The following is a 23,443-nucleotide window of genomic DNA, read 5'->3' as shown; positions in this document are numbered from 1 at the left end:
GCTACTTAAACTAGAGCAATTCTTTCTTCATCCTTATTTTCAGGTAACAAGTGGATTACAGTAACGTTTATACGGTAAGTGACAACCCACACAATAGCAACACCTTCATATGTAGGGACTTACCTTTAATTCAGGTAAAGAAATAATGTCTGTTATGCATGTTACTCCAGGGATAATCTATAAACAAATAGTAGGAAATTAAAACATTAATTGAGTCTAAAAGATACAAACAGATATAACAGATTATAACATAAAAATGTGAAGATTTCAGATCACTTTCCTCGGGGCAGTAATCTAGCTACCCAAGACAGCGCATTCATCTTTGCACAAAAGAAGTATGGAAACTATTTTCTCTCTGTGCTAGGATGAAAAGTGGTCTTCTCTGTCAGGATTAAAGTAGCTTGATAGATCCAGTATACAACATAGACAGTCTCCAGCCGACACAGCGTAGAGTAAATGTGTGTGTGGTGTTTGAAGTTTTAAGTAACTACCATTTTATAAGCTGCCAGCTCACCAGAACTTTTGTAATGATTAGTGTTAATGAGGAAAATCAGACAGTAGGCCTTACTGAAGAAGGCTGAAGACTGGAAAACTTTTGATCGGCAGGTGATTGTGTTACCCATGTGTAGACCTGCCCAATGCTGTTTTCTCTATAAAACTTTCATAATGGTAATAAATACTCTCCAGATTGTTTACTTATTGGAAAGAACTGCAGGATCCTGGTGACTAAAGTTACTCTGCATCCATTATAAATACCACACGGGCACACAATAACTGGTATATTATTACATAAAAAACATAACCAGTGTAATCATTCATAACAGTTACATAAATGCAATCGCAGCTGTTGTCATTGACATTTCATAAATGCATTTACCAAAAATAAAGACTCCTGAAAACCATGACACATTAAGTCTAGGTAAGATAAAACGGGTATAAAATAGACAAACAAGCCACTAAATCAGAGGTGGGCAAACTACGGCCCGTGGCCCACATCCAGCCCATGGGACTGTCCTGTCCGGTCCTTGAGCTCCCAGCCGGCGAGGCTAGCCCCCGGCCCCTCCCCCGCAGCCTCAGCTCGCCATGCCACCAGCACTCGGGGCGATGGGGCTGTGAGCTCCTTTCGGGCAGCACAGCTGGGAGAGCCGCCGGCCTGCCCCGGTGCTCTAGATTGCGCGGTGGCATGGCTGACAGTCCTGCTGCTCTGAGTGGCATGGTAAGGAGGCAGACAGGTTGGATAAGGGGCAGGGGGCGGTTGGATGGGGCGGAGATTCGGGGTGGGCGGTTAGGGGACAGGGCTGGGGGTTGGATGGATGGGAGGTTCTGAGGGGGACAGTCAGGAAGCAGATAGGGGGCAGGGGCAGGCTGTTTGGGGAGGCACAGCCTTCCCTACCTGGCCCTCCATACAGTTTTGGAACCCCAATGTGGCCCTCAGGCCAAAAAGTTTGCCCACCCCCGCACTAGATCATCTTCCAAAAAGAATACATTTGCTTCCAAAAGCAAACAAGTCTTGTGACAAATGTTAGAAAGAATAAAAACCCTCTCCCAAAGTTATTAGTGCTCGTAGCCACAGATTCCTTACCCCATTCCAGTACAGCAGTGACGTATATGGCAAAAGTTTATCCAGCTTGCTAGTCTCTGGACACATTGCCCAGTATAAGGAAGCTGAAAGCATTAAATAAAAAAAGAGAGAGAGATTTACAGAGACAAGGGCTGTGTAAAGTTATAAGCTTTATAGTCTTCCTTTTTACTCGCCCTTTCCCTCACTAATCTGTCAATTAATTGTTTAGGAACAAATCCTGATGTTGCCACTGCAGCAGCTTCCTTAGCAGTGGAACCTGATATGACTCCACTGCACAAAGGGAGGAAAGGAATTGCAGATAGCCATGCAGGGGTGTGTCAGCTGCTTAGCCGGGGTCCCCTGAACAGACACACAGGAGGCAGGACTCAGATTGGCTGGGCCAGGGGGTCTGCTGATATGTGAAAATGTCACAGGATACACCAGCCATTATGCTGAAGCAACCTTCCTGGAATGGCTCTGTGACCTGGCTGCGGCTAAAGGAGAATTACTCCTTCCCCTTCTATTCATCTGTCTGGTACACATCCCAGCTATTCGAACCACCTGCTAGGCAGAGAATTTGGCGCATGAAAGGGCAAAATGGTAATGGATCTCTCTTCCTGCACAACTAGGTAGCTAATCACATTTGTAAAGTTGTACAAATTGCGATAAAACCAGAATTGCAATGTACTTGTCTTCTCAATTAGCAACCGAGTACAGCAGTACAACAGCTGAATCAACCAACCGTGAGTACAATTAAAAAGATGAGGCAGCAGCAGGAGAGTCAGTTTGCAGTTGTGTGGCTTTATCTTCTGAGGTCTCCCTTTAAGCACAAATGTGCAGTGTGTAGTTTAACATGCAATGCAAAAAACCACCTACCAATGAGAAATTCCTGTAAGGGGTCAAATGTAGAACATGCTGACAGGTTCTCAGAAATCCACTGAATAATCTGTGAAAGTCAAAAGATGGAGAGTTCGTTACAGTTCCGTATTTAAAGCTTGTGTTCAAATGAAAGACTCTGGAACAGTCCAAAGCAATGAACACCTTTTGCCTGCAGTTCAGTGCCTAAAATAGTGACACAGAGCTAAGTCAAACAATATTTTCAGAAAAAGAACCATTATACCCATCAGACTGGAAGCATGTTGGGGCCAACCTGGTCAGCTTCTAGGTGCTACCACAATACAAACATTTGATGATAATGGTGACCATGTCTTTATATTTGTCCTGTAAGGCACCCAGCACACTCTTTTTAGCACTGAATAAGTAAATACCAAGAAACTTATGGAATTAAGTTATATTCCTACCTGTATTTCCAAATCTGTTGTATTTCTGACATGTAGAAGAGCACAGTGCAGCGCTGCCAGTCTATCACTGTCCAGTTTGCTGTTCCAGAGGAACTGCATCAAGGAGCACTCATTTATTCTTACAGTAAACATTCTTCCTGAGCAGCAGTCCCAGATGGCTGACTTGAACGGGGACTGGATGGAACTTTTGTGCAGCATGCTGATTCTCGCATCCTCACCTGAAGGGAGGCGGGTTTAAAGGAAGAAAGTCTTTGAGTGTGCATAAGCTCCATTTACCACAGATTTCTCCCCTCTGCCATGTCCCATGATCTCATGGTCTCCAATGGTGAGAAATAATCCACCCCTCCTTCATTTTCTCCCCCCTCACATGCTTTAACTTCCCACCCCACCCTATGGGCCTGCTGTTTTCACAAGTGCTAAGCACCCACAGGTCCCTTTGAAAACCGTGAGAGATGCAAGTGCTCAAAACTTCTGAAAATCAGACCCTACCTGTCTTAGATTTTTCCCTAGCACAGATCACCATTGTGTCTTTGCACTCAGGGCAGGTCTACACTATCGCTTACGCCAATGTAACTTACGTCGCTTAGAGGTGTGAAAAAGACACACACCCCTGAGTGACGCAAGTTACAGCAACATAAGCACTGTCCACACTGGTACTATGTCAGCAGGAGATGCTCTCCCGTCAACATAGTTTCCACCTCTCATGGAGGTGAAGTAATTAGCCGACAGGAGAGCGCTCTCCCGTCGGCATGCGGCGTCTTCACCAGACGCGATACAGCAGCGTAGCTGCACTGGTGCATCTGTGCCAAAATAGCGCTTCTAGTGCAGATCTGCCCTCAGTCTTCACTGCTTCTTGGCCATTGTTCTTGAAGCTTAAAATGACTGGATGGGAGTCATTTAATGACATTCCTTAACTGCCGGTAGAAGCATCCATTTAGTAGTGTAAGCAACTACCTCTACTGCCCAGGACCTCAGTAGCACACCAAATCCCTTCTGTTTGGGGGAGGGAGAGACAAAGTATCTAACTCTTGCCTGAATTGGAATCACTACTTTAGATGGCCACCATTTTAATAACAGAGTAGAGTGAGTTACTCTGTACTAATTATGATGCAGTAAGTCTGTGCCACCCAGAACAACATGCTCACACTGTACTGAGCCACCCAAACAGCAGCATGCGCCAAACTGTAACAACAGGGAGATTCTGCTTTGTAGTACTAAATTTAAACATAACCCAAAACCAAAACCACTTTGCATACACTGGAACTGATTCACCACTGAGTTACTCCAGTTTTCTCCAGTGTAATTCCAGGCCCGCTGCATCAGAAATCACACCCACCATGCAGAAAATAAAATAATGCTTCCTACCTACCTCAGGTATTTCTGCAGGAAAATATTTATTTATATTGCCACCTCCACCCAGCTATTAGCTTCTTTTTGACATTGCTGCATATGTCGGAGCTGCACCAGTCCTAGCAGCCTACCTTTCTTTCACCCAATCAGAAAAATGGCCTTCTGTTTTCAAACAAAGGCCTTCTGTTTCCAAAAATAACCCATTTCCTATAAAGTACTGTTATGTGGTAGTGAAATAATGTGCCTTTCAGATGAGACTTCAAAACAAATTACATTACTCTGATCAGGTGAAGGAAATGCAGATTTCCTCTCCCCACTCCACTCGCACATACATACATTTCCTTCCTCCAATTGAGTTTTTGTAAAATCAAATTTGCATCTCCATGTGAAATTTGAGAATACTGGAGCATCCATAAACACGCATAGGGGGATGGGAAATTATTAAACTGAGGCAGAGAATGCAATTCACTGAATGGTCTTCTTTCATTTCATAACACGCTAACAGTGAGTCATGGATGAAATAAGAAAGTTCATCATTTCTTTTTAAAATTGAGTGCGCCAGAAATGCATGTCTTATTCTGCCTGATCCCTATCTTCTAGGCTTTTCAGAGAACAATGTACAGTAATGCAGATGTGAGGCCAATAAAATGAACTGAATTCTCCTCCAAAGGGAGCGGAACATTTTCAAGAGTCTCCACCAAAGCCAACAATACAAGAGATGCTAAAGACTTCAAAGTACTAAAGTTTTACTGTACCTGTCAGAAACAAATTATAGCACATCAGGTCAGGATGTTGAGTATTGAGGAGGTGTAGAAAGTGGCCAGGCAAATAAACAGCCACGTAATAGTCTGTTCAAAATAAAAAGAGCCATCAATTTGAGCAACTGTTAAAATATTTACTTTGGGAGGCTGGGACTTGTGAATTCTCAGCTCAACTCTCTTTATTGGAACAGGTTATGTCTAGGAGATAGAACAGGGTTAGTTAATAGCAGTTGCAGTGTTAACACAGGAAATACAAGTTATACATTCAGGTTTCCAGGGGAGGATGTGAGAGGCTCAAGCCACTCAAGAGAGCTATACTAGTTGGTCTCCAGAGAAGTACAGTCAACTTCAGAGGAAGTTGCTCACTGACAATACGAGGTATTGCAATATCAACTGCCAAAAAAGGAAGTCAATTAAGTTGCAAAATGTAGCATATAACATAACTTATGAAGGGATGGGGGGGGGACTTTATGTCCCTCTTATGAAGACGAGAGAGACCACCAAAAGGCTGGAGATTAACAATTTCTCTCCCTTCTCAAAGTGGGGAGAGGAAACAAGAGAAGCTACATTAGCAACCTACCAAGATTCAAAAAAGCTACTTCCTTCACTTGTGGGTAATCTGTTCTTTGTAGAGCAACAGTAAAGGTTTTGCTGTAACCTGGAAAGACACACATGAAACATCTGTTATATGCAAATTATAACTATAGAGAGAGAATCGGAGCAGTGCAAGTCTATTCAAACCACAGAACTTCTGAGATTCTTTGTCTATACCATGTTATATTTCTCATGGGATATAACAAATCTTCCTCTGCCTGGACTGAAACGCTAGTCTCTATTCTTACCAAGAAGGGCTTAGAACTAATGGGTTAATTTTTCAGAGATTATAAAGCCAGAAGGAGCCACTGTGATCATCTAGGCTGACCTGTTGTATAACACAAATCACAGGACTTCCCTGAAGTAATTCGTGTTTGAACTGGAGAATAACTTTTTAGCAAAACAACTAATCTAGATTTAATTCCCAGTGAGAGAAAATCCATCACAACTCTTGGTAAATTGTTCCAATGGTTAATTACCTTTACTGTTAAAAAATTGTGCCTTATTTCCAGTCTAAATTTGTGTAGCTTCAACTTCCAGCCATTGGCTTTTGTTATACCTGTGACTAAAGTCCATTATCAAATTTTTGTTCATGTAGCTGCCCACAGACAGTGATCAAGTCACCTCTTAACCTTCTTGCTAGCTTCGCTTATACAGCTAGTTTTCAATGAAGTCAGTGAGAGCTGCACCTATGCCTGTGAAAATAAGGGCTGGCCTGCGCCCCTAGACACTCAAGCTAGGAACTACCAGTTCCATTTCCCACACACGGTGCCTTATTGTCACAGGTACAGAGCATCTGCAGCTCCAGAGCCCTGTGCAGATACAAAATTTATATCCATGGATGCAGCTCCTCCAGCATGGGTGTACCGCCCCCAGCTCTGCCCACTGCACCACGGGACCAGGGACAGCTACCGATGAGCCTGGTGCCTGCCCTAGTGGGCGCGGTTGGGTGCGAGAGGGGGAGCGGTACAACCACACCAGAGGATCTGCTGGTGTGGGGTGCTGGCTCTTGGGAGCAGCGGCCCGCCAGGCTGCTGCTTTCGCTGCTGCGGTTCCCAGTAGAGCCCTGCAGCTCTGCAGATACTGATTTATATCTGCGGATATCCACATCCACGGATATAAATTTTGCATCTGCACAGGGCTCTGTGCAGCTCCCACTGACTTCAGTTGCGGCTGTAAGTGCTCAGCACTGCTCAGAGTCTGGCTGCATATGTTTCAAAGTGGACACCCCGAAATGAGGAACATGCAACTTATGGCCACCTATGGAAAACTGTGGTTTAAGTGTTTTGCCCAGAATCCCATAGGAAGTCTATGACAGGGATATATACTTAGCAGCCTAACTGCAGGTACCCAGGCTTACAAGTTTTAGCCAGAGTATTTTACAGTCTACAGCTTTACGTAGCTGTTTATTTTGTAAGCTATTCTGTGACACTTGGTACAAAATGACACACTAAAATAAAGTAAGAAAGAACAATAGAACAAAACAGATTAACTGTACCTTTATGTAAAAAAGAAACTGAGTACGTGACCTCCTTCAGAATATCAGGAGCCTGACTACAACACAGACAAAAACTTCCTAAAAAAATAAAAATAAAGCGATTGAAACGGAGGTTGGTTTTGTTATCATACTTGTTCATTCAATAAGTTATGTCTGCCTTCACCGATCCACTTTCTAATTTTCAAAAGATGGATATCGGCTGCAGAACCTAATCCTAAAAACTAAGAAAAAGCATCTTTGTTATCTTTAGTCTAAAACATTCTTAAACAACTTTCAAGACTATAGAAATATACATACATCAAGGTAATAGCTTCCTCTTAGCTAAAGAGGAAGAAGGCAAAAAGGTTGAGTATGAATAATAAGATAGGGAAGTGCAGGAGAAAATACACTGTAATGCAATTCTGGATTCTGAAGGCTCAGCAAATCCTTCTAATTCAGAGAAACTGCATTTTTCGGCTCTTTGCTGTAGAAAACACCATCTGAACCACTGTACCTACAGGAAGCCCAAATTTCTGGAGATTATCTATTAAAAGCTGCCAAGATGCAAAGCTGTAATTCAGTGTGCAAAACAGAACAACACAAAGTAAAGGTCTAGTTATCTCACCATCCTGCTGCAAGTGCAGAATTAACCCTGGCCTAAAGGATATTTGCTAGTACCTTCTCATGCTTCAGAGAAATCCTGACTTTTCTTCCTTAAGCAGAGTGTTATTTCCTTGTTAGAAGAGAAATTTGTCCTTATCATAAGCACAGTTCAGCCATGGTAAATTACTGTTTGTCTCAACCTTATTCCCCCACCCAACCCCCATTCAGAATGATTGACCATTTTGACCCCATGTAATAGTAGCCTGCCCTCCAGATCGGATAAAATAGGAAACAAATTAAACACCTTGGTCCTCTTACTTTAGCCAGTTACTTTTGAAATTTATGCTACAAGCAGCCCCAAATCCATGCTGGCCCAATTCAGTTGGGAGAGCAGAAGAGAGAACTAAGACCGTATATACAACTGTTACCTTTGCCAATAATTTAGTGCCTAAAAAAAATGTATTGCTAACAAAGATATTGCTGTCAAAAGACACAGATAAATGTACACATAGACACACACTTTTATAATGCAAATGGATGCACAGTACACTGATCAAAAGCACAAGTATCCAACCTCAAGAGATTTCACTTTATTAAAAGTGCCTAGAACTTCTGAGCACAAAGCTGTACTATAGCATTGCACTAGTAATGCTCCATATTTGGCTGAGGCATTTAACTTTCAGGAGGGGGCAAGAGAGAGAATTTCCTCTGACTAAAATTCATGTTTGTTTCCAGAGTGCTGAATAGTTTTGGTAAGTTTGATAGAATTTTGCTTGGATATTTGAGGTACTGAAACATAAATAGATGGGGTGTCCCTGATCATTTGGGGCCTTAAGGAACATGCAGAATCTTTAAAGCAGCAGCATAAGGCCACAGCAGGACGGTTGTGGCTTTTCTGGGCCTCTTCCAAGTGCTGTTTTCTTGCCATAGTCTCCCCTTCCACACCGCCAATTTCATTTTCACATGCTGGGAAGGACATAGTGTGCTGTGGAGTACACTGCCCTATAAACTGCACAATTTGAATTGAATGTGCAAACTAATGATCTTGTATTCAGATTAATGCATTGGTGCATATGTATGCAAATGTGATCAGAGAACTGGATGGCTCAGTAGACTGCTAATGGGATACACGTGCTTTCATCTCTCAGAGGTTGGTAGTGAACAAGAGGAGCTGCCATCCAATGCTTTTCAGTGACTTAGCTAAAGGGAGATTGGTCTCAGTCCAGTTGCAAGTAGACAGGTACACATTTCACAAGAGCCACCACATCTGACACCATGTTAGCAATCTCAGTAGAGAGACCAAAGACAGAATATAAAGTGACACAGGCTACGTCTTCACTACCCGCCGTATCGGCGGGTAGCGATCGATTTTTCAGGGATCGATATATCGTGTCTCATCTAGACGCGATATATCGATCCCTGAACGCGCTCCTATCGATTCCGGAACTCCACCACCGCGAACGGCGGTGGCGGAGTCGACATGGAGAGCCCCGGACATCGATCCCGCGCCGTGAGGACGGGTAAGTGATCGATATAAGATACTTCGACTTCAGCTACGTTATTCACGTAGCTGAAGTTGCGTATCTTATATCGATTTTCCCCCTTAGTGTAGACCAGCCCACATAAACTGAACTATTTTCTTGCCCCAGCTGGTGGTCCCTGCACGACTGACACACGTTGCTAGGGGTCAAGTTGTAAACGGTACTGTAGTTTTTCTGTTTATCCACAGAACACAGAGTTTACACTCCAGCACTGTTCACAAGCAGTAAGTCTCACACAAAACACTGGGCCAAATTCTCTGCAGAAAGTAATGGCATAAATGACCACAGCTCCACTGAAGTCAGTGGAAGTGCAGTCATTACACTGGAGAGTTTGGTCCAATTGTTTTTGAAGTGTGATCAGCAGGTTGTACATTCAGATATTTGATAAACTCTCCTCTTTCTTCTTCAAAAACAAAGAGGGAAAAGAGGAGAAAACGGGGTGGAGGGCAGGGAAGATGGAAAGCCAGAAACAAAACAAAAAACAAAAAAAGGAAGAGTTTAAAAATATAGTTCTGCTCATGCAACTCCATGATAAGATTTTAGGACATACAAGGGTCAGGAAATAGCAACTATAAATTCTGTGACTTGGCAACTATACATTGAGACATTGAAATTACAATAGAAGGTATCATGCAATTCCATATATGCATAAAGTTACATTTCCCTAGGAAACAAACTTTAATTTTTTGCCTTTTGTTCATGTAGAATCTCAACCATAATGTTGCATTAAGATACCTCCTGCAGCATCAGAACATCTAATTCAAATACAATGTGTCACTGTACATAAATGTCTTGCATATATCCTGTGTCCAGACTCAATGCACAACACAACCAAAAGGAGAGTCATCGATATGCTAGCTAACAAATGGTGAAACAGGAGGAGGAGATGGGTCTTTTATTCCACCTTATTGTCTATGTTTCGGAAAGATCAATAAACTAAAATTAAAATAAAAATCTCCAAGTTTAAAAAAAAACCCTAATCACAAAGTTCATGAGACCATACCAATGGTTAAATAATCATTAACGCTGTTCAGAAAATAGAAAGTTAATTCTCAGACTTGTTTGATCTCAGCTAATTTGTGAGCAGGGCTTTTTGGGGTCTAGTGACATGCTATCTTGTTAGCGCTGGCTATGAGCAACAGGGCTACTTTTCTTCTGCTACAGAAGTTTGAGAGAGAAAAAGCGGCTTCATTCAGAGTTGAGACAGGCTATGGTCACTAACAGGTTTTTATTAAATTGGAAATTGCATAGAATATTCCATTTGAAATTGTGCCAATTCTTTACTGGAAACAGTTTAAAACGGAACGAATAAGAACGCTAGTATTAATGTTTTGTAGCCTCTGAAGTATGCTAAGCACTTCACAGAAGACACATTCCCTTCCTCAAAGAGTTTACAAAATAAATTTTAGATGAATGAGAGACAAACAGCAGGGAGGAGGTGGGGTGATAAAAAAATGAGGTTACAGCAATAGGATCTTGCAGTACTCAGTTTATGCACGTGCATGTAGGACATGTCTACACTATAAGCTTAAGTCAACCTACGTTAGGTCGACTTACAGCCACCACAGTAATTACTGCAGTGGTTCACGTCCGCACAGCCTTTCTTCTGTCGATGGTGCGTGTCCTCACCAAGAGCGCTTCCACCGACTTAAAAAGGGCGTGGAGGGGGCCTGAGAGCCAGGACTCCCAGCTCCGCGTGCAGCTCCCCGCCAGGAGCCCGGCTCCCCTCTGGGAGTTGGGCTGCCTCCCCCCATCTCGGCTCCCCACTCCCCGCCAGGAACAGGGCAGCTGCAGGGAGCGAGGCAGCCAACCGGACCTCAGACGCGAAGTACCCCACCCGGAGCCCCGCTGCCCTCCCCCACAGGCTCTTGGCTCCGCACTGGGAGCACAGCTGCACCCAGTGGGGAGCTCTGCGCCTGGAGTCCGGTCAGCTGCCCTGTTCCCAGCAGGAAGCCAAGAAGCCCAGTGCAGCTGCCCCATTCCTGGTGGGCAGTGGGGAGCCGGGGGGGCAGCCGGCTCCCAGTAGGGAGATCAGCGCCTGGAGTCTGGTCGGCTGCGGTGCTCCCAGTAGGGAGCCGAGAGCCTGGGTGGCAGCCCAGATCGGTCAGAGTGGGGAGCCAGAACCCCAGGGGGAGCAGGGCTCTGAAGGAACAGAAATGGACACTGTGTGGAGTTGATTAGCTCTCATGCCCCAGGCCAAGCTGTGGACTCTGGGCCTATATGAAAAGTTTTGAACAGAAACTGTAGTTAAGATCTTACATCCACATTAAATGGATTACGGCCCTTCAGGCTCCCTGCAGGCAAAGGGGAGCCCAGGCAGCAGCCTGAGCTGGGAGCCTGGGTAGCACCTGGGTTGGAGCAGAGACCAGGCAGCAGCCCATCTGGGGAGCCAGCTTTCTTGTCAGTTTCACAGCTCCGCTGGACAAGAATGACAGCCAATAGCTGTAGGTAAGACAGTGTCTACAGGGACGCTGCGTCGCCCGAACTACACTGACAAGCCCTATGCCTCTCGTGGAGGTGGAGTTATTATGTTGGTGTAGCAGGGCACTTACATAGGTGGGAGCAAGGCTGCAGTGCGCACACTGACATGATTAGGTCGATGTAAGGCAGCTCACATCAACCTAACGCTATAGTGTAGACCAGGCAGTTGTAGCACAGGTGTACACTTCAGATGTGTTGTTAGATCCTGGGCTGCTCCTGGGGATGCCCAGGTAGTATCTACAGCCAAGAGCATTTTTCTGTGCACATCTGGTGAAGAAGGTATGACCATTCTCTCTGATGCAGATTTTGCAACGAGGCCTTTGTCAGCTTCATATTAGCTTGCTGTAATGTACTTACCTGGGGCTACACCTTGAGACCACTTGGAGACTGAAAGTTGTGCAGAATGCTCCCGTCTGCTTATTAAGAGAAGTTTCACCTTGGAAGTGCATTACATCACTGCCTGGGGACCTGCTCTAGCTGCCACTAAGTTTCTGTGGGCAGTCAGAGGTGTCAGTGCTATTATATAAACCTAGATGGTTTGGGACTTGGTTACTTCAGAGAGAACTTGTCTCTCTGCATCCTACAGCAGGAGGTGAGATCGGCAGAGATTCCTGAGCGGGCACCACCTCAGATTGAATAGCAGGAAGCTTGACTTGGAGTCTGGTAGGGCCAGGCACACTGAGAAACCCACCACTTTTTTTAGGCTTTGGGGGTTGATGGGGAAAGCTAAGACTTTGAGGGACTTAATGGATACTTATGACCAATCCTTTTAAATGTATAGGATGTGCCCAGAGTATACAATGGGCATCTAGAGGATTTTATAAATCTAAAGAAATGTAAGTCTCTCACAAGGTATTAGTGCGCTTATTTTTGGTTTTTTTACCCTTGAAGACAGGTTTCACATAATGACTGAAAGCAGCAGTGAACATAAGTATGAGGACTTCACCCTAGTTCTCAGCTGTGCACTCCACAGATCAGCATAATTGGTAGGCTCGGCTCAAGAGACTCTCAGGCCTGACAGATCTGAAGAAATCTGCACTGGAAGTCTGAGTCAAAGACCAGTGAAGTAAATAGAAAGATTCCCACTGACCTTGATAAGCTTTGGATCGAGCACTATGTGCCTGGCTCAAGATAGTTTAGTTACTCCAGACCTTCCATAGTCCTTAGATTACAAATCATGACAGCTACAAAAAAAAGGCGATCCACTACTTTCCTCAGCTCAATTTCCCCCAAGATCTGCTATGAGTACTATACATCAGGAAAAGTTTAGCCATAAACATAACAATGAGCTCCTAAGACTTCTTAGTAATTAGTTATACAACTACATATCAGTGTAGTAATCTGTAACATATGATCATCACAAGACAGTTTTTCATTATCAATTACCTGTTTTACTGGTAAAAACTTGCAGATTCGGAGATCTAGGTTCCATCTCTTGGTCTTGAGAGTAATCATATCCAAAATTCACAAATCTAGAAGTAAATAGAGACCATTAAATGCATTTCTTTGTCCACAATGATTTTTAAAGAGTACACTGAACCCATGAAAGGTCACAAGGGAAATATAAGAATTAGATTATTATTAAACATTCCATAGGAAACAACTGATCGGTATGTTTCTGTTAGTTTACTCTCTTAGGGTTGGGATTGCAGTCAAAATGCAACAATTGCTTCATAACCATATTTTAAAAGGAGACATCCCATATGCCTGCAAGTTATTTCTTCATTGCACCATACTGCTTAATCTCACACTAGCTGAATCAAGGTGAAGGAAAATTATGCTGGAGGGTCTCAAATTTATTCACTAACCATATCTGAGTGGTCAAAAGGTTTGGAGCCCAAATCTACCACCCTTACTCATGCCAAGTAGCACCTTACTCTGTGAGTAGTCACACTGATTTCAATGGGAATAGTCACAAAATAAGGGAAGGGGGCAGCAGAATTGGGCTAATTTCTATGGTATTACCAGTTCTATATTTTGGTTCTTTTTCAGATTCTAATGTTGTCTGTAGTTTTCACAGATCTTGGAAAAATCTAACATAGCATAAGTGTTAATTATTAGCTACAATCTATCAATAGTAAATTAGGCACTAAATTGTTTTTTAAAAAATGGTCCTCCTCCAGACATATTTCTCGATCTTTCCACAAAGATTTGGATGAGCTTTAGCAATTGTGAAGTTGGTTTTCTTCAGTACTATATCATAACTCTAACAGGCTGTACTGGTTCTTTAAGGTAGACTCCATGTCCACCACTACCAAGCTCCAGCTTTCTGCTTAGTACTGAAGCATGCTGGAAGTGCTACTGTGGGGTACAGTTTGGAACTGTAAGATACCACTGCAAGGCATGCTGGGAAAGAGAAAGGGTATATAAATAGCTATCATCCCTCATAACAGGAAGAGATGGAGACAAAAGATGAGCTGTTGGTCTGCCCAATTACCAGCCTGGGGCTGAGCCCGGTAGCTGGAAAAGGAATCCCAGAAATGGAATGGAAGTTTTGGTGACACTACCACAGGCCAGCTGTAGAGAGGCTGTGACCTCAGAAGGAAACTAAGGAAAGTTGGTTTTATTTCCATGAGGACACTGTATCCCCCAGGAAGGGTGGTTTAGTCTATATTTGTTTCTCCAGCAAAACTGCTCCCAATGGGAAGGGACCTGTGACCATGTTAAACTTCTCATCTGGCTTCACCATACCATGGAAGGAGACAAAGAAGGGGAAGGTCATATGTGACACTGTTTCCTCCCCTTTACCTCCACATAAGTCAGGTCACAACAACAAGTACATGGATTCAGGTCATACGGTGCAAAGATGCATGCAATGCCAAATGAAGTTAATGTGTTAATAAACCAAATTTTAGACACACATGTTGACAAATGAGACAAAAAATACTCTATGATCCACTTACTTTAATCCTATGTCTCTTAAAGAGATGTCCAGGGATGCTTCAAGCTGTTAACCCAAAAATCAGAACACACCTACATTATTCAGTATTTAAGGTTGGTCTTGCAGTCCAGTAAAGGATATATCGGGCTCATTCACTCCAACTCACCAATTTCACAAAGAAAACATGGATTCATCGACCACCACTCGATCCTTTTAAGCATTCAAGAACTCAGAAAATAAACCTTTGTAAACCTAACTAAGGCGAGTTTCATATTTTAAACAACTTAAAATTTGTGTCACTGGGAATGCCATACTGTCTTTATATGAGAAGTATATCAAAACAGCTGAGCTTCAAGGCAGCAATACTACAGGGATTTCAAGTACAGGGGGGCAGGAGGAGCAGAGAGTCATGGTCTGGACCCCTCAGTCTGCTTTTTAATTTACAGTGCACTGTAAGCAAAATTCACTCCCACACAGAAGCCTCGGATAAGATCCCCTAGAGACCACTTAACCAAACCTTTAGCTGGGATGCATCCACTTCCCTGTGTCAGGGGCATCCATGCAGGCCCCAAGCACTAACATGAATTTCAGACTTTGTCACAAAGAATCCAGTCCAGATAACTACAGAGTGCCCTCAACACTCAATGACATATAGACTCAATTTTGTTTCCACTGAAGTCAATGGGAGCAGGAGCAGGCCTTCATTTCTCCATCAAAATTGATTTGCAAGTGCTGTTAATTCCATTGGTCTAAAATTAGAGTAATTCCATGAACTTCAGTGGGATTGCACAGATGTTCTAGATGGTTTAAATAGGACTTAATCCTGCCAGGAGCGCACGGGACTGGACTAGATGACCTCTCAAGGTCCCTTCCAGTCCTACGATTATATTGATCCAAAATCAGTGGAGTAACTCTAACGTATTTAGATTAGAATCTGGTCATTACATTTTGAAGAACATTTCCAAGGTTTTTGGTTTTATATAATAATTCATGCTAATAAAAATATCAAATGCAAATATTTGTTTATAAACTTAATTATCATCCCTCAAAATATATAACTAAATCCCCCCCTCAGACTAGCTATATGACAAGTTTATATCTATGACTTACTATTAAATTAAAGTTTTCATCAGGGTAAAACTGGATACATTTTAAGATATTCCTTGATTCCTAAAATTAAGAGAGACACTTTTATTATAATAATCGAGCCACATCACGCAGACTGAGAGATGGCTGGAAAGTCCATCATTCACCCGTTTGCTAACATGCATAAGGCAACGAGTGGATGAGAAAAAAGGCCAAAACCACACACTACACCCTCAAATAGCACTTCTCAGCAAACATGCTTCCTTCCTGTCCCAGATCAGTTGTCTATCTTCTGTCTATAATTGGTTACGGTGTTGTGCAATACCCAATCATACGCCTCTTTCACACACCGAAAGCCACTAGAAGGTTACAGAACAGCTTTCAGTAACCTTTTGCTCCATAGAGACTAAAGCTATTAAGAACAGTATCTTATTTTGCACATCTCCAAAAGGCCTCTTGCAAAAAGTAGAATAGAGATGAGCTCTTTGTTATATATTACACTTCCCATCCTTTCTGAAATACTCCAGTTAATTTCAGTGCATCAAAAGAACCCAAACGAACTAGCTCTGAAAGTCCATTTTTGTTCATGCATAACTTAGGCTAAGTTTGGCTATTCCCATTAGTCAGAATGAAAAGCAGTTTGAAACTTTCCTCAGTTGGTGCACATGGGCTATGCTTTCTTATATCTATATGCCCTGGTTTGCAAATGATATTCTCTCATAAATTGGCACGTCCATATTCCTAGGGCGCATGTGCTAGCTATAATAGGTTTAGATAATCACATACATCAGCACTACCTTTAAAAAAAATCCCTCTGTTACCTGGGAAGCACTGTCACCACATCTCACTGCAAATACTCACATGTAAACAATAGCATGGAAAATCTAATTTAAGCCTCTAATTTTCATTACCCTGCTCTTCTTACTACCCAAAATAATCCAACTCACACCATTATTACTGGCTTTTAAACTCAAACTTTCGTATCGGAAAAATGAGAGAGAGATGAGAACACACACCGATTCAATTTTTTCCCACCTTTGAAACAATGTAGAAGAGTCTTTGTTCTGTCATATCCCATTGTGCCCAAATGAGATCTTCTGCAACTCTGTCTCTTGGGAGCTGGCCTGAGTTTTGAATCACCTTAAGGGAAAGATTTAAAAAATGAGCTGAACACTATAGGTCAAATACTCTTCTGTAATGAAGATGATGAACAACTCAGGCTTTCAAAAGACAACCAGCAGCACACAGAACAGCCTGATCGTTTTAATATTTCCAAGTAGCTTAATGTCCTATTTGCTCATTTCACAGGAGTCTCTGTAAACCAGCGGGTCTGGCATATTGCAGAGGCAGTATGTTCAGTTCAGGAGAAATATTTGCAAGTTCCCAAGGAAGTTGCATCTAGGAGTTCCTAGATTGGAAGGCTAGTTTGGCAGAGTTGGGAGGGGAAGGGAAATCACAAAGGACAACTTACCCTCCCAAGTCCCTTGAAGGTGGGGAGGGAGAATAGATGGCAAGCTTAGCCCCAGGGAAAGGCAGAGAAATGGGATGCGAGATGCTTTTGAACTGACTGCAACAATCTTTATTAGCCAATGAAGGAGGAAAGTTGTTAGTTCCAAAGGGAGTCTTGTCCCCTCTTTCCAAACACATGATGAATGAGAAGGGAAGAGGCTAAAGTAGTGGGAAATGATTAGGACCATCTAAGTTTACCCTTGGCAGATGCAGAAAGACGTCATTTCAAGTAACAGTTAAACAGTTTATTTGACAGAAACTGGCGTAGACTAAGAGCCTGATTTTCAGTTACTCTAAAGCCCTTTTCCCTACTCTTACAGTTTTTTTAAAAAATTGCAACCACCTTAAGACACCTTTTCACCGCCAGAGCAGTGTGAAAGGCCTTACAGTAACCGAGAATAAGGACTCATAGGTCTGGAGGGGAAACGTTTATTTGCCACCATAGGTGCCGACTCCGTGGGTGCTCTGGGGCTGGAGCACCCACGGGGGAAAATTGGTGGGTGCTCAGCACCCACCAGCCGCTCCCTACCGCCCCCGCCCAGCTCGCCTCCGCCTCCTCCCCTGAGCACGCCACGTGCCCGCTTTCCCCCCCTAGTTCCCAGCGCTTGCACTGCGAAACAGCTGTTTTGCGCAGCTAGGAGGGAGGGGGAGGAGGGGGAACGCAGCACGCTCGGGGGAAGAGGCGGGGCCAGGACGGGGATTTGGGGAAGGGGTCCAGTAGGGGCAGAGAGGGGGCGGAGTTGGGGTGGGGACTCTGGGGAAGGGGTTGGAATGGGGGCGGGACAGGGGCAGGGAAAGGGTGGAGTTGGGGCGGGGCGGCGCGAGCACCCACCGGCGCCGGGGAAAGTTGGCGCCTATGTTTGCCACAATTAAATGAATTGTGGTTTTCATGATGCAGTTGTCATGTATTTGCTGTATTAGACTAACACTGATTATTGCATTTCATTTTAAATAGGACACACACTAGTGGATTTGTATATAGTCTTCTAATAATGGCACCACTGATTAATGTTACTACTAGCAACTATAATAAGGATTCATATCATATGTTATAAATACAGGGGAATGAATCATTCAAAGCATTCACATCGCCACTTGCAAACTGAATTTTAGATGCATCATTCAGTTTTGTTGCTACTTCATGCATCCTCCATACAGGTCATCTTTCTAAACTCTCCTCCATGTCAGAGTCCTAGAACACAAGGGTGGGTGAAAGCCCTTTAGCTCCATTCTTATCACCCAAAATATTTAGGTTTTGGGGAAGCTGTGAACCTCAGTCTAAACATACCCTTTGATAAGGTCAAGTTCATAGACTTAAGGAGAAGGCAATGAGATGACTAACTTTCCTCATAAGTTACACAGTATCTGGTTGAATAACCTACTATACTATCTGTACATTTATTAATATAGCTTTCACAGTTGTTGCCACAGTTTAAAGCATTACCAAAACAATGATTTAGAAAGGTCAGAAAAATAACAGTAGAAAACTGGTTATAAGAATAGTCTTCCTCTAGTTTTTCAATAAAAGCATCAAAAGAAAGTTGGTTTCTTACCACTTTGTGGTGATCTTCTGTGACAACATGAATGTGAAATTGTTCAATATCTTTAAAATTAGAAATATTGAAATTCAATTTTTTTAAAAAATATGTTAATATGGTTAGCAAAACAATTTAACCACCTAGCACTGGAAAGTTGTGAGCTGCCATATTAGTATCAAGAAAGATCAACTCTGGGCATAAGAGTTAAGCTGAATAATAAGCCAAATCTTACACAGTCCTTACTCAGGCAAAACCCTCATCAAAATCATTGAGATTTTCCCTGAGTAAGGACTACAAGATATGGCCAATGGATATTGTAAGGGCATTGCTGTAGTTTATAGCACCCGTTTTAATTTCTGGAATTTATATCCAAAGTCTTATCCTATTTATACTGGTGTAAAATAAGAGTAGCTCTACTTAAGTCAACAGAACTGCTCTGAAATTATACCAATACATGAGAAAGCATTATTTCACCTTCAGTTCTTTAAAAAAAAAGGGGGGAGGCTGCTTATGGGCAATGCATTAACTAATCAAAAATAAAATAAGAACACAGTCGAGATTGTTTCCAATATTAGAGGAATGGCCAATCTTATTAAAGTATACCTTTGTTGGAATAGCATTTGTAATATTATTATTGGCTGAGATCTTTCTTATTTCTATATTGGCTTTTATGGAAGGGAGAAATAAGTAAATAAAAACAGCTATTGAAGCCAAATTAACAATATAGCTGTAGTCTACAGTGTTTCAAAATAATAGCACGTCCATATTTAACCAGAAAAGCAATATATATTTAAAATATTAACTCAAATACTTACATTTATCTTCTGAAATTAGTAAGAGATGGCTTTCTGGAAAAGGATTTCTGTTTGCAGCTGGATAGAGAAACTGCAAAAGGAAATTATGTAAAAATAATGGCCAAGAGACTTTATTGCTAAAGCTAATCTAAGCTGTTTATAATTTTTAAGAGATTTATTGACAGCAGAATAACTTTTGTATACAGACTGCCACACTGATAATCCTCCATAAACAACAGCAGCATTACTACAGATGAAAATCATCATTAGTTGCTATGAATATAATCTTAGAAAGATTCAAGATAGATAAAATAGACAGTTCAAATCAAAAGCAGAGTCTACTTATATTGTACTAAGTATTACAAAAGCATAAGCTATCTCAGTTACATAATGCAATATTGGTACTTTTAAATTCCCCTGCTTTTTCACTTTAAAGTAATAAATGAAAAGCTACAGTCAGATTAGTTGAATCATTTACCTGTACTCTGATACAGGTATCCACAGCCTTTAGGACTCTTACATTATTAACTGGGTGAATTTCAATGAGCAAGGTCAAACACTTAGATACTGCAAAAAGAACACAAGTTTCAAACTATATTAATCTGTTTTATAAAGTTTTGTTTTATAAAATAAGGGATACAAGCAAAAGTGGTGTTGCAAAATCCCTATAACAGTGTTAGTTTTACCTTCACAATTAAAAATAAGCCACTTTTGGTACCTGGCTGCAGTAGTTGATTTACTCTTTCTTCCTTTGTTGACTGAAGAAAACTGACTGCTACGTAACAAAAAACAAAATATGTATATTCACTATTTCATCTTAGTGAACTTTTCCAAATATCAAATCACATAAAATCTAATGTAAGAAAATTCATCACTGAACCAAACTTTACAGATGTACTAGACATGCAGAAACTTAAGTAGTTTGTTTAAAAAGAAAAAAAGCAGTCACAGTAATCACATTGTCAGCTAGATATTCTAGTGACAGATGTATTAAAAATGCAGAGAAGGAGATTGTCAAGAGCTGCTTCTGGGTAAAATATTTCTTATTATTTCTATATTTAAATTTATCCAGATTAGTAAAATAAAAACTTTTCTATATCATGACACAGTATAATTTTAATGAGATAAAGACGACACTTACCTAGTAATGTCTTTTCATTGTTGATCGAACAACTGATTATGTGTAGATCTTTTTCAAAGGTATACAGATGCTATTGAGAAATAAATTTTGAGTTAAATACATAGCGCGGCTTGTTTGTTTCACTCACTTAATACAAACTATTTTTAAAATCTCTACTCCTTAGGAAAACAACACTGATCAGTATTTCTTCAAAGTGTTTCTTTAAACAAACATTCCAAAGGGCAGAAGAACTATATTCTGACCCCATGTTTTAGCACTCTCCTCCACCCTTTGTGCCTTGCTTTTTTCCTTAGGCCCCCAATCTGCCACTAGATCTACATAGGCAAACCCTTAAGTCAGCATGAAACCCCAATGATATCAACACAGCTCTGCACAGGCCATCCACATGGATCCAAATGCAGGACTGTACAATCTTCTTTTCTAGGATCATGTCTTCATATACATGTGGCAGCACACAGCACAGCACAGTTTTACATTGTTTTATTTCTGCATGCCGGTATGTAACAAACAAACAAACAAACAAACAAACAAATCTACATTTGGAAGTTCCACTTCCATGATAAAGAGATTGCACTACGGTACTTGTATGAAAATTCTATTTCTTTTGTTTATCATTTTTACAGTGCAAATATTTGGAATAAAAAATCATAATAAAAAGTGAGCACTGTACACTTTGTATTCTGTGTTGTAATAGAAATTAACATGTTTGAAAACGTAGAAAACATCCAAAAATATTTAAATAAATGGTATTCTATTATTGTTTAATCGCGCGATTAATCACAATTATTTTTTTTAATAGCAATTAATTTTTTAATTGCTTGACAGCCCCACTTTTTAGAAAACATGTTCAATTCGGCTGTTTTTTAAGACTCATTAGTGTTCGTATTTGCCCGGAGCACTATAAAATAAGTCAGATTGCTATGCAGACAGGTTGCTACAAAACTTTACTTGAATGCTTTACGCTGGGGTGTGGAAAGGTCACAACAGCAACTTTTATTTCAAAACAAACACTTCAGACAGACACAAGAATGTCATTTTTTAGGGCATCAAAACCTAGAAAGCAGAGATATTCTCCTTTCTAGATCTACATGTGGCATTAGCCTTACCTCATTTTGTTTATTAAGAGGATCATATAATCCAATGCAGGTACTGCCACTTCCCTGTAAATTAAATGAAATAACTGTCAATTTATCTAGATTTACATAGACATTTGTTAAACATTGTTTTCTCCTTTCCAGTGTTACTCCCCTCTTCTCTCCTATCACTCCTGTCCATTTTCTGGCCTTTGGTTTCATATGTATTGCTCTATTACTTTAATTCCAAAAGAGGGGAGTGAGAAAATAGGGCAGGGGTAGGTAACCTATAGCACGCGTGCAGAAGGCAGCACACAAGTTGATTTTCAGTGGCACTCACACTGCCCAGGTCCTGGCCACCAGTCTGGGGGGCTCTGCATTTTAATTTAATTTTAAATAAACCTTCTTGAACATTTTAAAAACCTTATTTACTTTACATACAACAATAGTTTAGTTAGATATTATAGACTTATAGAAAGAGACCTTCTAAAAACGTTAAAATGTATTACTGGCACGCGAAACCTTAAATTAGAGTGAATAAATGAAGACTCGGCACAGCACTTCTGAAAGGTTGCCAACCCCTGAAATAGGGGATGAGGGGTTGCTGTGTTTTGTGTTTTGTTGTTGTTGTTTTGGTTTTTAGAACAGTTACATGTGACAACTGATCCACCCACCACCACAACTGAACCTGCCTCCCCATATAAGCTGAAATTCACTTCTCTACCTCAGTGAAGCCCTATGTAGGCTCCCCACTCAACCTACACAAGGGCAGGGTGGCAATGAAGCAATATCTTGGCACCCTTTGTGCACCATGGAAAGGGGATTCTGTGCTGACGCTCTGTAGGATATTTTGGGGTGGGATGCACCAGATCTGGGTGATCTGCGATTATATGGATCCAGTGGCTAAAAACTTCACATCCGGGTGCAGAGAGGCTGCCACATAGGCCAGAGGCCTACCTGCAGTTGGAGGAAGAATGTAGCCCCTACCCTGGGAACTATCAAGACAAACGCTAAATAGATTTCACAAGCTGTTTATAGCTCCAGATTGTCAACACAATTATTGACAGTCTACTGCCTTATAAAAAACAAACACCATCTACAGCTGATTTATATAATGATGTGCTGGTTATTGTTTACAATACTTCTGAAGACAAACAGATTAAACTGGTTTTTTTTAATAGACAAGACTCTTTATGGTTTTCCATGCTTTAGGTTTTCCAGATCTATCTCCATTTTTGGCATCTGACTGGCAGCAAATTGGTGCATTACCATTTTCAGTTGGAAGCTACTACCACTCTCAAAGTGTGCATAAAGATACCAGGTTAATGAGGCTACATCCAGCTATGTAACCTTGCACTCATCAGACTACAATCATTGAGTCTGCTTGATACAATAACACCACTGTTTTTAACAACAGAGCATGCAAAAATGGACCTGTAGTGGTTTGCAAAATTACTGCACCTTGTTTTGTGAAGTAGACATAGGGCCCTTCATTTTCAACTTTTATTTCATTTAATTTTTCCCAGGAATTTATCAGTGTTTATTACCACAACAACAAAAACAGGTGAAAATCAGTGCAAAAAACTATTAATAATTTTTTTGGGTAAACACAGGTTTATTTTGGTGAACAGAAAGACGGGTGGGGGGGGAAGTATTCAGTAGATTAATGCTTTGAATTCCGTGGTTTGGTTTGCTGCAGAACAAAAACAGAACACAAAATACAGTGCCACCTCTGAGTTTAAGAAAACAATC

At 41.5% G+C, this 23,443-nt stretch overlaps 1 protein-coding gene across 1 annotated transcript in view; it reads right to left on the bottom strand.

The window, feature by feature from the left end:
- The window catches only part of LOC123377155 (gamma-secretase activating protein), a 68,796-nt gene that overhangs the window by 31,693 nt on the left and 13,660 nt on the right, over nucleotides 1–23,443 (bottom strand). The window contains exons 3-19 of the mRNA XM_045029678.1: nucleotides 21,725–21,778; nucleotides 20,619–20,688; nucleotides 20,196–20,252; nucleotides 19,956–20,044; nucleotides 19,499–19,568; nucleotides 18,699–18,748; nucleotides 16,672–16,776; nucleotides 15,661–15,720; nucleotides 14,573–14,616; nucleotides 13,056–13,141; nucleotides 7,066–7,143; nucleotides 5,554–5,631; nucleotides 4,968–5,060; nucleotides 2,863–3,080; nucleotides 2,438–2,507; nucleotides 1,583–1,665; nucleotides 124–177 (exon numbers count right to left, since the gene is read on the bottom strand). Coding sequence (XP_044885613.1) covers nucleotides 124–177; nucleotides 1,583–1,665; nucleotides 2,438–2,507; nucleotides 2,863–3,080; nucleotides 4,968–5,060; nucleotides 5,554–5,631; nucleotides 7,066–7,143; nucleotides 13,056–13,141; nucleotides 14,573–14,616; nucleotides 15,661–15,720; nucleotides 16,672–16,776; nucleotides 18,699–18,748; nucleotides 19,499–19,568; nucleotides 19,956–20,044; nucleotides 20,196–20,252; nucleotides 20,619–20,688; nucleotides 21,725–21,778 — 1,359 coding nt within the window. The remainder of the gene's footprint in view (nucleotides 1–123; nucleotides 178–1,582; nucleotides 1,666–2,437; nucleotides 2,508–2,862; nucleotides 3,081–4,967; nucleotides 5,061–5,553; nucleotides 5,632–7,065; nucleotides 7,144–13,055; nucleotides 13,142–14,572; nucleotides 14,617–15,660; nucleotides 15,721–16,671; nucleotides 16,777–18,698; nucleotides 18,749–19,498; nucleotides 19,569–19,955; nucleotides 20,045–20,195; nucleotides 20,253–20,618; nucleotides 20,689–21,724; nucleotides 21,779–23,443) is intronic.

Source organism: Mauremys mutica, chromosome 1, assembly GCF_020497125.1.
Source record: "Mauremys mutica isolate MM-2020 ecotype Southern chromosome 1, ASM2049712v1, whole genome shotgun sequence".
Lineage (NCBI taxonomy): Eukaryota > Metazoa > Chordata > Testudines > Geoemydidae > Mauremys > Mauremys mutica.
This window is presented reverse-complemented; position numbering and strand designations above follow the sequence as displayed.